The sequence below is a fragment of the Paramacrobiotus metropolitanus genome, unplaced genomic scaffold (genome assembly GCF_019649055.1).
Source record: "Paramacrobiotus metropolitanus isolate TYO unplaced genomic scaffold, Prichtersi_v1.0 Parri_scaffold0000026, whole genome shotgun sequence".
Classification (NCBI taxonomy): Eukaryota; Metazoa; Tardigrada; class Eutardigrada; order Parachela; family Macrobiotidae; genus Paramacrobiotus; species Paramacrobiotus metropolitanus.
The window spans coordinates 859,544-871,277 of record NW_026570246.1 but is presented as its reverse complement, the minus strand read 5'-3'; the positions used below and the strand labels follow the sequence as shown (position 1 = coordinate 871,277).

Genomic DNA, 11,734 nt, shown 5'->3' with positions numbered 1-11,734 from the left:
TTATTTATGGATACTGATACTACAGAGCAGTCGGCATTTGTACAATACTGTATTAATTTTACATAACAATAACAACGTATCTTTTGTGCAATCTGTACTGCACAGAAACCTGCAGGGACAAAAACTACAGGTAGTACATCACTGCTTTTGCAAACCTTTTGCAAACCTCATAAGTATACTGTTACACTACTGTAGAGAAAACCATGCCATGCATTTCACACAATTTTTATAAATTGTAGTGCTTGTGAGAACATACGTATTTAAATGTGGTACACTACTCGTACTTCTACCGTATTACGTTTGCTGCAGTATTTAGTGGCCACATGAATCACCCGGTTATTTGCTGTATTTCCGCGGCGCGCATATTGGACTGCTTGTAACCAGAAATGCAACAAATTTCGGTGTAGGGCTATTTTATCTTCGATCTAATCAGGATGTTTGGGTCACCCGAAAGGAATTAACACAATGAAACATTATACGCAAAAGTGCATGGAAACCATTACAATACTTACTGTATGTATGTGAAAATGGGTGCCATTGCGGGATATGTATACGTACAGAACTTAAAATTAGCCTACCTAAATTTCCACGATCCGCTACCGTACTTTCAATTCAGTTCCCGTAGCCTGCCTAGCACACTGATGTCAATTGATAATTTTATGGCAGATGATCAGATATGAACAGTAATTTTATCGTTACTTCCGAAATTTGTTTACGTAATTTCAGCCAAAAGTTGGTACTCTTAAATTAATCTTTTAATCCGAGTACTAGTTGATTGGATTGAATCAGCAGTGTGTTACCAGCGGGTTATTACGAGTGACTGTAGTTTCACAATTTCACAGTAATTATTAGTGTAGTTTTATATCCGTGTATTGTACTCGTAGTTTTCATAAGAAAATGGCAGCCGCCACAGCGTGTATCGAAAAAGGACCTATTTATACTACGATTTACAAAAACATCACCTAGTGAGCTAGGTTTTTAATTATAACCTCTAGACATCATTGGGAGGTTATCACAACCTTGGTCTGAACTCTGAAGTGAATCCTGGAATTGTGGATCGCCGGGCTAGTTGACTCCTCGAATTAATCTGACTTCTTACCTATCATTTGGTAAGATGATACTAACTTGTAAGAGCTGCTTATTTTTGTTCTTTTTCACTGTCACCCACAATACTGCACCGTTACATGATAGTTTTCGTAAAATTCTTCTACACGTTTTTAAGCCTTTTTTATTTATCGTACTTTTAAATTATTTGTACGCTCTATAGAGTCATTTCTTTAATTGTACAAATCACGTATAATAATCTAATTCCCTGTGTTATCTATTCTCTTGCAATCGCGAACGGAATCTGCTGTGTCAGAAACACACCCACCGTTTCCCTCAATCAGTAAATTCGCGTTTTCTCTGGCAACATGGTAACTTTCTGTACCGTTGATACTTCATTTATGGAGAAATTCTTGCATAAAATTAAGCTTTTTGCCGTAGTTTATCTATCCAAAGTATGGCGTTGATATTAAAATTTAAGTCTCGAATGATACGCACTGACAGATATAGCATGCATACGGTATTATATTTGTATTTACGATTACTTGCATGCTCGAAATCTTTATCTCACCAGTCAGTTGTTGTACTCTCTGCAGTATTTTGTAAGTTAAGTACACCTGGCTCGATCATGGCATATTCTAAACAACTCTTTAAATTTTTATGATAAGAAATTAGTTAAATTTCAAACAAACGTCAGATGAGTTTGTTTTAATTAGCCGATTAACTTTTACAGTCATCCGACGTCTTTGCGATCCACAAGTACTGTACAAGTACGGTACAATCATGCGAACGTTCTTCCTGCGACTACCGGTGTCGCTGATTGCGAGGAAGTTCTCTTGTCAGCACAAAATGCTTGACCGATCTTACGTTGCAATGCCGTCCTTGAAACGTTACGGAAGTGAGCAATTTGAAAAAAGTTTCGGATACTGTTCCATACTGGATCCGGCCAACGAGTTGGACCGGAAAGCGAAAATCGTCGATATGCGCTCCGATACGGTGACTCAGCCGACACCGGAAATGCGGGAAGCCATGGCGCACGCCATAGTGGGCGATGACGTGTATTTGGAAGATCCGACAGTGCGATTACTGGAAAGCACCGCGGCGGACATGTTAGGCAAAGAGAGCGCTCTTTTTGTTCCCTCCGGCACCATGGGCAACCTGATCAGTGTGATGATACACTGCCAGGATCGCGGTTCGGAGGTGCTGCTGGGCGATAAATCGCATATTTTCATGTACGAGCAGGGAGGCATTTCGCAGTTCGGGGGTGTACATGCGCGAACACTGAATAATCTGCGCGGTGGAACATTTCTGGTCGACGAAATGGTGTCGAAAATTCGAACGGCCGATGATATTCATTATCCGCGCACGCGATTGCTGTGTTTAGAGAATACGCATAACATGTGTGGAGGAAAAGTGCTGCCGTTGGCTTTTCTGACCAAGGTCACCAAAAGGGCAAAGGAGAATGGCGTACCGGCCATTCACATGGACGGAGCCAGATTGTTTAATGCTGCAGTGGCTTTAAATGTTCCCATAACGAAATTACTGGAGAACATCGATTCTGCCAGCGTGTGTCTTTCAAAAGGTAAGCGCATTAGCGCATACGAGCTTTTGTGATATGAACAAATGAATTCGATTGTAAAAAAAGATGACTTAAAATATTTTTACTGTAATAATAAGAAAAAAACTGTAAACTTTGGCGGTTGTTTCAATTTTTTGTAACAAAACTGAAGACAGAAACTTCTGTATTAATTGCATTTTAAAAAAATGAACCATCAACAGGTTTGTGCGCTCCTGCTGGTTCCTTAATTGTCGGAAGTGACAAATTTATTGCGGAAGCGCGACGACTGCGGAAAGCCTTGGGGGGCGGTATGCGACAAGCGGGAATATTGGCTGCTGCCGGTTTAATCAGTTTAGAAAAAATGACCGCTCGATTAGAGGAAGACCATTCGCGAGCGCAGCGCCTAGCGGAAGCCATTGCCAATTATAAATCGCCTTTCTTCCGCGTCGACGTGCAAGGTGTCCATACCAACATTATCCTCATTGATCTGCAGACCGATCGTCTGCCGCCGTCGAAATTCTGCAAGAGGCTCGTGTCGGCCACGGAACAGGAAGTCAAGGAACTGGGCGAAACTATTTATGTCCGAATGTTTCCTTTCGGTCACAACATCGCCAGAGCGGTGGTGCACAATAATCTCAAAGATGTCGACATTGAAATGGTCATGTCGAAGCTGCAGTATGTGGCTGATGAGCTGCAGGAAACCGAGTTCGTCTATCACTAACGTGATAGTAACGTCAAGTTTTATTTCTGTTCTGTTAATCGAATGTTGGATTCTGCTTTCAGTGTTGAATTTCGACACATTAAGTAATAATAAGTAGTATTAATCAGTGCGCAGATCCTCTTCCAGTAATTTCAGACTCGGTTAGCAGCAGGATCGGCTCTATCAGCCAACTTTTTAAAAATTAGAATTAATACTTCTATTAATAAATAGAAAATCGAATTAAAAAAATGAATTTCCAGCGTGGGAAAAATAATTTCGATAATTCGGAAAGAAAAATCGTGATTGGCTGGCTGCGGATAAGCCCCGCCCCCCAAGCACAACAATAGAATATTAAAATTCAAAATTCAAAATTACGTAATTGGCCTAGTGGCTAACGTACCCCGGCACCACTGGTACCGGGTGCAAACATTCCACTCTTGCTCTTCTTCAGTTTCCAGATCACCGTATTTCAAAACAGCATTTTCTATTTTCGACCTGTATCCTTGAAATTAACACTTGTGACCATGGTTAAATTTCAATGTAAACAGTGTGGAAAAATTATTGCACGTAGAGATGATATGCAACGCCATATCAAAGAAGTTCATAGTAACAAGAACCGCGTGACCTGTGAGAACTGCCGCACCGAAATGCTTCAGCGAGCACTTCCACGCCATCAGCGCAGTAACTGTCCACCAAAAAGAAAACCGCGGGAGCCCCGCCTGAAAGCCGTTGTTCCTACGGGGAAGCGTAAGCCTACGAACCCCACGGCGGTTACACCAGCGACAGCAGCTCAACCTGCATGGAATTCTACAATGCCGCCGTCAACTGGATCAAGTGCGCCACCGGTTTCGCAGGAAAAGCTGTGTTAGTTTCGCGTGCTATTGATGTGAAAAATGTTAACCAGTTGAAATGTGAACGCTGTGGAAAATTTGTGGGATTTATAGAAAAGTCAGTCTCGGTTATTTCTACTGAATGCCATGATTGTCGGCTTGAAGCCGTACATTTGTTGTTCGCACTCAGTGGCGGGAATTGACTGTGAACCAATTAGAATAAAATTAAAAATGTCGTAGGTGTGTGCTTGCATTCGCTTACCCAATGCCATGAGGTAAAAGTAGAGCAAATGTTAAACAATGAAAAAAATCGTGCCCGGTGCACGACTTTTTGTTACAGCTCGGTCACAAATTAATTGGCACAGTATTTATCCTTAAATTTTGTCCATACTGCGTTTTTGTTTACCGCTGTTCTTCGCGTTTTTCCTTTGAAATTTCATCAAAATACTTATTGAACTAAAGAAATTGGAAACCTAAGAAAGCCTAAGAAAACCTAAATAAGTCGCACGACGGCAACATGGATCCCTTTATACCGCAGGACGACTTTGAACGCCGCGTCATAGAGCTGCTATATTTCCGACGGGACGAGCTTATGCAGCTCGAATATTTTCAGTTGGATTTGCAGGAGCAGCTCAACGCTGCGCATGCTGCGCCTGCTGCTATGCAGAATGTGGAGCAAGCGGCCGCGCCGGTCAATGCGGCCGGCGGCGGTGGTGGGGCTGCTGTGGAGGATTGGGGGCCGGAATGGCCACCCGTTGTTGTGGAGGAAGTGCCGATGAATGGGGACGCTGGGGGATGGGGAGCAAATGATGGCCAGCCGGCTCCGGCGGGTGGATGGTGGGATGCCGCTGAGGGCGAGGATGGGATGCCAGAGCAGGCGGAAGAAGAAGAACCGGCCGCCGAAAATGACGCCGATTCTGGCTTGGGTAGTGACGGAGAGGACACGACGGACACAGATGAGGAAGAAAATTAATGTAAGACCACTTTTTAATTATTCCTAAATTTTTAATAGCAGTTAGGCTGGAAAAGTCATTTTATGTGATAGAAATTTAAAGGAAAATAAATGGGAATTTTGTGAAATTTTCAGTATAAAATTTGTAGTCTTCATGTACACGCATACACACATTGAGTTCAATATGTTGCGATAAGTTTTTACAGAGCTCTCTGTTGTTGACACGTTAATTTATTGCAGTTGTATTTCTGGACGGGGTGTTCAGCCATGCCGGCCAGTGAAGCTGATTTCGCGCCGCTCCCGTCGGTGACCATTCGGCCGGCCGATGATACACATCTACCGACAGCCAACACGTGCATCTCACGATTTTATATTCCGTATTACTCTTCCCAGATCATCATGCGAGCCAAACTGCTTTTAGCCATTTAAACCACGAACTTTGGGTTTGTGTGATAGGAAACGCGACTTAGTTGACATAAGATATTGTTTTGTGTTTTTCATATGCAGATGGTTTGGTTCTCCCTGCTGTCTGCTAAAAAATGGATAAATAGTTTTCTGGCTTTACTTTCGTAGCGAATCATTAGATTTTTATGTTGCGTGCAAGCGGTTATGTTTTTTTGTTGATCATGAAATCCAGTTAAATGGTTTGCAAATTTTGGTTACCGCAGTCCGCAGTTAGCGCGAGCTGATTTAAAGATGATGAATCTTATTATATTGTAGTTGGTGAAGTAACAAACTTTTTATTAGAACACAAATACTTTAGTTGTACCGTGTATGTATTTTTAATGCAGCGTACATTAGTGCATTTTTTAAGCTTTGGCCACAAAATATGATTAGGTAATAGGTACGTAGTCATACTAACGATAAGTAGGACTGCTTTCGAAAAGAATAATTGCTGCGAATTTGAGCGTGTCGCATGACCTACCGCACGCACACGCACACCGCATGTACGTAACTGGAAAGCATTACTGTAAGTAAACCCGAAACACTTTGCGGTCGTAATGATTTTACAGGACTGCAGATGTTTGCTGCAAACGTGCATTTGTATTACTAGTAGTTCTATTTTGCGTGCCGTTTGGACTTCTTTGTGTGCAGTGTCTGCTTCGCTGAAGCGATGGCCACTAACTTCAGCAAGCGCGTCCTCATCACTAGCTCCTCCTGTTTACTTGGTTGCGCCGTTCTGGAAGCGTTCATCGCAGTGGGTTGGCAAAGGACCGGGCTCGCATTTCCCGTGCTGATCGACATCCCAATCTGGTTAAGACTGGTATCTGTGCGATCCCATGGCCATCGAAAAGCTGATCGATGATTTGAAGGTCTGCTCCGTGAACGTACTGCTTCTCACGAGTGTGAGCGAACTGTCTGTTCTGTTGGTGAATTAAACAAGCGACGCCGGGGTTTTGCAGCCGAACGTTGTTGTCTGTGCAGCGGAGCGCAGTCCCGATGCCATGGACCAGCAGCCAGCCGAGACTTTCCAGCTCAATGTGCAGTCCACGCAGCATCTGAGCCAGTGTGCCAGTAAGTGTACGCAATTGTCTGCGTTCGTTTGAAGCGATTCATCACAGGTGCGTGATGTGTGTGCGTTAGAGAAAGTGGGCGCTTTCCTTCTCTACATCATCCGGTTGTTGAAAGATACTCCGATGGAAAGACTGGGTACAATGCAGCGACTGGTTCCACGGAAAAGGAGTTTCGTTTGCACATTAATGGCGATGATAAGATGGATCGAAATACCAAATTGGACAAAGTGGATAGCAATGTTCATGACATCGTTTCGCCAACGCTTAGTCCGATGCTCTCCATTCCAGGTATTCTGCATGCCTTAACGTTTTTGGTTAGTTTTTCTAGCTGGTTCATAAATTCATAATTGCATGTGGTTTTTTATCGGATTCATATTAATGCAACGCTGTCAGTTTATAGATTCTTTAATACAGCAGTGGGACATAATTTTGAAATTAACACTTCTTGCTTCAGATGCATTTGTGGACGATTTTGACACTTTTTCGGACGATGAAGGTATTCAAAACCAACCAGACCGAGTGAAATCTCCCCCCAAAGAAAAGTGAAACTGCCACCCATGACGAGAGCATTGCCAACGAAAACCGCAGCGATATTGTTGCATCGATTCGGAGTGATTTCTTGTCGTCCAGCCATTCGGAAACTGGCCAAGCTGATGTGAATCTGCAAGATTTTGATAACATTGTTTATTTAGGTGGATATTATTTTATCGGATATTGCCGTCCACGAGACTTTGATTTGGATCTCCGTTTCCCTTCCAAAAATGCGCAGGAAGTGTCCCCTGTTGAAGATGAATTAGAACATGGAGAACTACTACCTGCAGCCGGTATGAATAATGGGATGTTTTGTTAATACAGGCTAAAAAGTTGAATTGTTTTTAGATGATATTGTGTCGGAAAGCGGCGTGGCTGTTTCCATTGTGGAAGAGATTGATGATCACCCCGCCAATGCAAGTGAAAAAGAGGTTGAAGAAATTAGCAACGATAATTCGGGCGGTGACAAGAAACTGGATGGAAATGATCTGTTTGCTGGTCGTAAAGTTGGGGCGGTGGAAGGTGGAGATTAGGATGCTGCACACGAATCAGCTAGATCCACTTCGTCGTCTAGACATTCTATTATTGGTAAGGTTTTCAGCACCTCAGCAGATATTGTGATATTTTAAGTATCTTGCACAGTTTTTGAAACTGCAAAATCAAACTGAAACTACCGGTGGACGCAATTTTAAGTGTTTTGCACAGTTTTTGAAACTGCAAGGTGTGGTTTCATTTGACGGAATTATTTAAAATCGCCGGCATAATCAGCATCAACTTATTTGTAGACGATCTATTGGGTGTAACACGGTCGATAGTCAACGAATACTCACCGGACGGGAGTGTTTCGCCTCAATTGTCACCTAGACTAAATCTTTCGAACAATGCCTCTCCATCCTTATCACTTAAGCAAGCGTTTAAACCGATTGACATTCCGCTGCCATCGGACGACTGGATGGAAGATAACTTCTTTACCGCCGTCCACTATCCAGTAGTGATGCCAGAAGTGGCTGAAACCGTTATGGAATGAACGGAAAAGCCGCATAAACAAGGTGAATATACACACCAGCACAAAGTGGACAGTTTCTATGCCGCGGTGGACGCATTGTGCCTGATCCATCAACAAGCATCTTCCTCCTCGGATAATTCTTTGCGTGAGATTTGCGCTGACGCCGATCAGAATGAAGAAGAAGCTATGCTGTTTGATAGTATAATTAATGTCTGCGAAGAGAAATTCATTTTCCCGGGGACTCCGATACGGAAGCTGCAACTCTCTAAGGTCAAATTGCCCAGTGATGCAGATCATTTTGTGGCAATTGTATGGAAACCTGTAGAGGATGTGGCGGCTCGAATGGTGCTGCTGGATGTAGCGCTGCATGCTGCCCGAATGGAACAAGATGATGTGGAACAACAGATGGTCTACGATTTGGCCTTCCAGGCTTTGGAGCGCAACGAGGCACAGTGGTGTGATTTCAAGCAGAGTGAGGCGATTCTCAAGGAAAAATGTGTCAGTGTGTTGTGGAACAATTTGTTACTGGTCATTTGAATTGATATGTCTAGTGATGATTAGAGCTTGTATTCCTTGAGCGGATGGTCGTGAGCGTCTGCTCTGCAACGATTTTCCTATGATCTGTGCTAAAATAACCTTAACCGACTACTGTAGTGCACCACAACTGTAAATGCTCAATTAAAAATGGAATAGGCGTAGTACGCTATTGTGGAGAGCGCCGCATTCGACAAATAAATATTAAAATAAAATAGAAAATCCTTATTGGTTTAGTGGCTAAGCGACACAATTTGTACTCGTTTACTCGCATATAAAGAAGATGCTGTAGCAGAATTCCACATTCAATCTCACTAGCTTCGTTCCGCGTATTTTACCTTGCTCTTTTACATTTATTGCTGTATTGTGTTACCATGGATAATAACGCCGACCATCCCGCTCCTGCCGTTAATTTCCAGGATGCAACCGCCCAGGTTGAGGCATACCTGCAGACCCTGGCGCCGACGACGTCCACATTGTATTTTGATCATTTTAAGATGTTGGAAATCCCAGCAACGCCATTGCTTGCCCAGTTCACCAACATCCAGTGAGTTTTATTCACATTAATAATTTTAAAAAAACCCAAATAATTCGGTAAAAATCTTAGAATGAAAAAATACGTAAATAAATGAAAAGCAAATTTATAGATCCATCACTGCGGCCAAGTGTGGCCTTACATCGCTCGCCAATCTCCCCAGTAAAGCGACATTGCAGTCGCTGTACTTGGAGGGCAACGCTCTTTCCGGATCGGCCTTGGAGGCCCTCCGTGACTGTCACTCCCTCCGGCAGCTCCACCTTCCGGACAACCTGTTTGACTCGGCGGATGACTTCCGACCGATCCGAAACCTGCCTTTGGATGTACTGGATGTCGGATACAACCCGATCACCCGCAGTTCGTCCTGTCAGGAAGCACTGGAGCTGCTGTTTCCCAACACCGACATCCAAGTGACCGGACACCTCGTCCAGGAGGATTCCAGCAGCGATGAGGAATCGGAATTATATGTTTCCGATACTGGTAATTATTTTTATTAATGTTCTTAATTACTATCTAACCGTCTTGCGTTCCTTTTTATTTATCAATTATATTTTTTTTACTAGAATTCGAAGAAGAATCCACCAAGGATTCTGAAGAAATGGCAGCCGCCGTCAAGGCGCTGGAAGAAGGTAAACTTGATTTTTAAGCTGAATTATTTTTAATTTGCTTTTAATTCTTTTTATTCGTAGATCCGGATTGGGAAATGGATCATGTGAGCAACTCGTGCTCCGAGGATTCTGCGGATTTGGAAATGTAATTTGTTTGTTGTTTTTCCGCTACTTGTGTTATTTTTCTAGCATTGTTGAATGAAATTAATAAAAATCAGTCGACTGCGGTCTCAATTAACGTTTGACGGATTATTAAGTGCTCGCACATACGTTAGTTCAGTTTACTTTTACAAGTATTTGCATACACACATACAAACTTAACGTTACCACAGCAACGCTCCGTAGCTACTTTACCCATCTAGTTGCTAGTCTACCCAGCCAGTTGCTAGCGTATACGATTTATTACAACCTGCAAAATCAGTTGCTGACTTACACCACTGGAACTCGATCTCATGTAAATTATTTGTAGTTATCTGCTATTACAAACTTGTAATATTTGACTTACACGATTTATTTGTTTGTACTAATCTCTAAAATGTCCGAGTACCTTTCTCCAATGGATTGGGAGGCCTGGGGCCGTAATTTTAATGAAAGTGTGGCGTCCTTTAACGCTGAATTCGATATCGTGGATGAGATCCTGCGGGAAGCTGGTGTGGTTCCCGAAGTGCGCGAGGGATTTGTCGATCCGGATACACAGAAAGAGCAGTTCCTGCCTCGTTACGAGGCCATCTCCCCGCCGCCGCTCGAACCGGATCCTGTTCCCGTTCTTATCCATGTGCCGGAACCCAGCAATACTACCCTGTTTCAACCGCCATGCCAACTGGTGCCAGCGTTCGACCCAGCGCCTCCGATGAACCCATCCCCACTTTCGCTCGGTGAACAAGCATCGCTGCACGAGTTCCTCCAAGTCCGACCTGGCGGCTTGGTTTCGATGTTCGCCAACGTGGACACTGTGACTTTGGCGCAAGCCGGAGCGTTGACGATCAACATCACCCGTGAGAATGGCATCCCGCAGTTCGCGACCTTGCATACCAGCCGTGGGAAGGAGAGGGCCGGCTGTGCCACCACCATGGGCGAGCTGCGTGCAGTGCTGCGCTTTCTCCTCTCCGCCGAGTGCGAAGCCCTGAGCCGCAGTCCGTCGCCACCTGTCCAGAGGAAAGAGCTAGCCAGCCCGTCGTTTCGAAAAGAGTTCTCTCTCACCCTGCACGCCGCCTGGATCTCTGGCAAGCACCTGCAGCTGCGGATTTCGCGCAGGGGCGACAACCATCGCAGCGTAGCCACTCCCAAGATCAGCCAGACTACCCTCCAGCGCCTCCGAGGCAAGAACTGGTACGAGCTCCTCCCGCAGCTCTTCCCGGGATTCTCCCATGGGATCAAACGTAAGGTCACAAGTTCATTCAAGTTCAGTTCATTGTTCAACGTTCATAAAGTTCAATGTTCATTAAAGTTCAGTGTTCATCAAAATTCATTTCCGTTCAGTTCGATGTTCATATTTTCACGTTCATTGTTCACTGAATCTAATTTTTTATGGTAAAAATGTATTTTTATATTGGCTTCAACGGCAAGAACTAACTAAATTATTTCTTCATTTTTTTAGCGCTACCGCAGGAGTTTTGGAACGACTTCCGGGCTTACCTGACCATGGAAGCCGTCCATGCTGCGCGCTCGAAGGACATCGTTGGACCGACGGAAGACCAATTGTTTTCCATGTTAACCGAACTGCATGCTACCAGTTTCTACAGCATTTTAATTGAACTGATGCCTGTGTATTCTGATTGTTCTTTTACATGCTTTGCAAGCACTGAATACGTGCGTCAGCAGTGTCAGGTGTTGAACTTTCCTGTCAACTATTGTGTAGCCTAGCCACTGCGTAGGTTAGCAACAGCAGTGCGTACGTTAGCTCCTATCAGTATTTCAGTTGA

The 11,734-nt window shown here is 43.8% G+C and overlaps 3 protein-coding genes and 1 long non-coding RNA gene across 6 annotated transcripts; all 4 read left to right on the top strand.

The window, feature by feature from the left end:
• Positions 1-527: 527 nt before the first annotated feature.
• LOC129587732 (uncharacterized) lies at positions 528-4,136 on the top strand. Of its 3 annotated transcripts, none has more exons than XM_055481612.1 (3): positions 528-1,109; positions 1,778-2,626; positions 2,824-4,136. In XM_055481612.1, the coding sequence occupies exons 2-3, from the start codon at positions 1,828-1,830 to the stop codon at positions 3,321-3,323; spliced, it is 1,299 nt and encodes a 432-aa protein (XP_055337587.1). In that variant the 5' UTR covers positions 528-1,109; positions 1,778-1,827; the 3' UTR covers positions 3,324-4,136. The 3 variants fall into 3 exon arrangements, with proteins under 3 accessions (XP_055337587.1, XP_055337586.1, XP_055337584.1); XM_055481611.1 differs by having other exon boundaries at positions 528-1,127; XM_055481609.1 differs by lacking the exon at positions 528-1,109 and adding an exon at positions 1,394-1,646.
• Positions 4,137-6,094: 1,958 nt separating this feature from the next.
• Positions 6,095-8,850, top strand: LOC129587733 (uncharacterized). Its single transcript, XR_008690393.1, has 6 exons — positions 6,095-6,397; positions 6,488-6,599; positions 6,669-6,886; positions 7,053-7,422; positions 7,478-7,717; positions 7,915-8,850. It is a non-coding gene; the product is annotated as an uncharacterized LOC129587733 (long non-coding RNA).
• A 141-nt stretch (positions 8,851-8,991) lies between these two features.
• LOC129587842 (acidic leucine-rich nuclear phosphoprotein 32 family member B-like) lies at positions 8,992-10,033 on the top strand. The gene is made up of 4 exons (XM_055481780.1): positions 8,992-9,216; positions 9,317-9,684; positions 9,768-9,833; positions 9,894-10,033. Exons 1-4 carry the CDS (start codon positions 9,044-9,046, stop codon positions 9,959-9,961), a joined length of 675 nt encoding a protein of 224 aa, XP_055337755.1. The 5' UTR covers positions 8,992-9,043; the 3' UTR covers positions 9,962-10,033.
• On the top strand, positions 10,021-11,730 carry LOC129587841 (uncharacterized). The gene is made up of 2 exons (XM_055481779.1): positions 10,021-11,191; positions 11,410-11,730. The coding sequence occupies exons 1-2, from the start codon at positions 10,348-10,350 to the stop codon at positions 11,673-11,675; spliced, it is 1,110 nt and encodes a 369-aa protein (XP_055337754.1). The 5' UTR covers positions 10,021-10,347; the 3' UTR covers positions 11,676-11,730.
• The last annotated feature ends 4 nt before the right edge of the window (positions 11,731-11,734 follow it).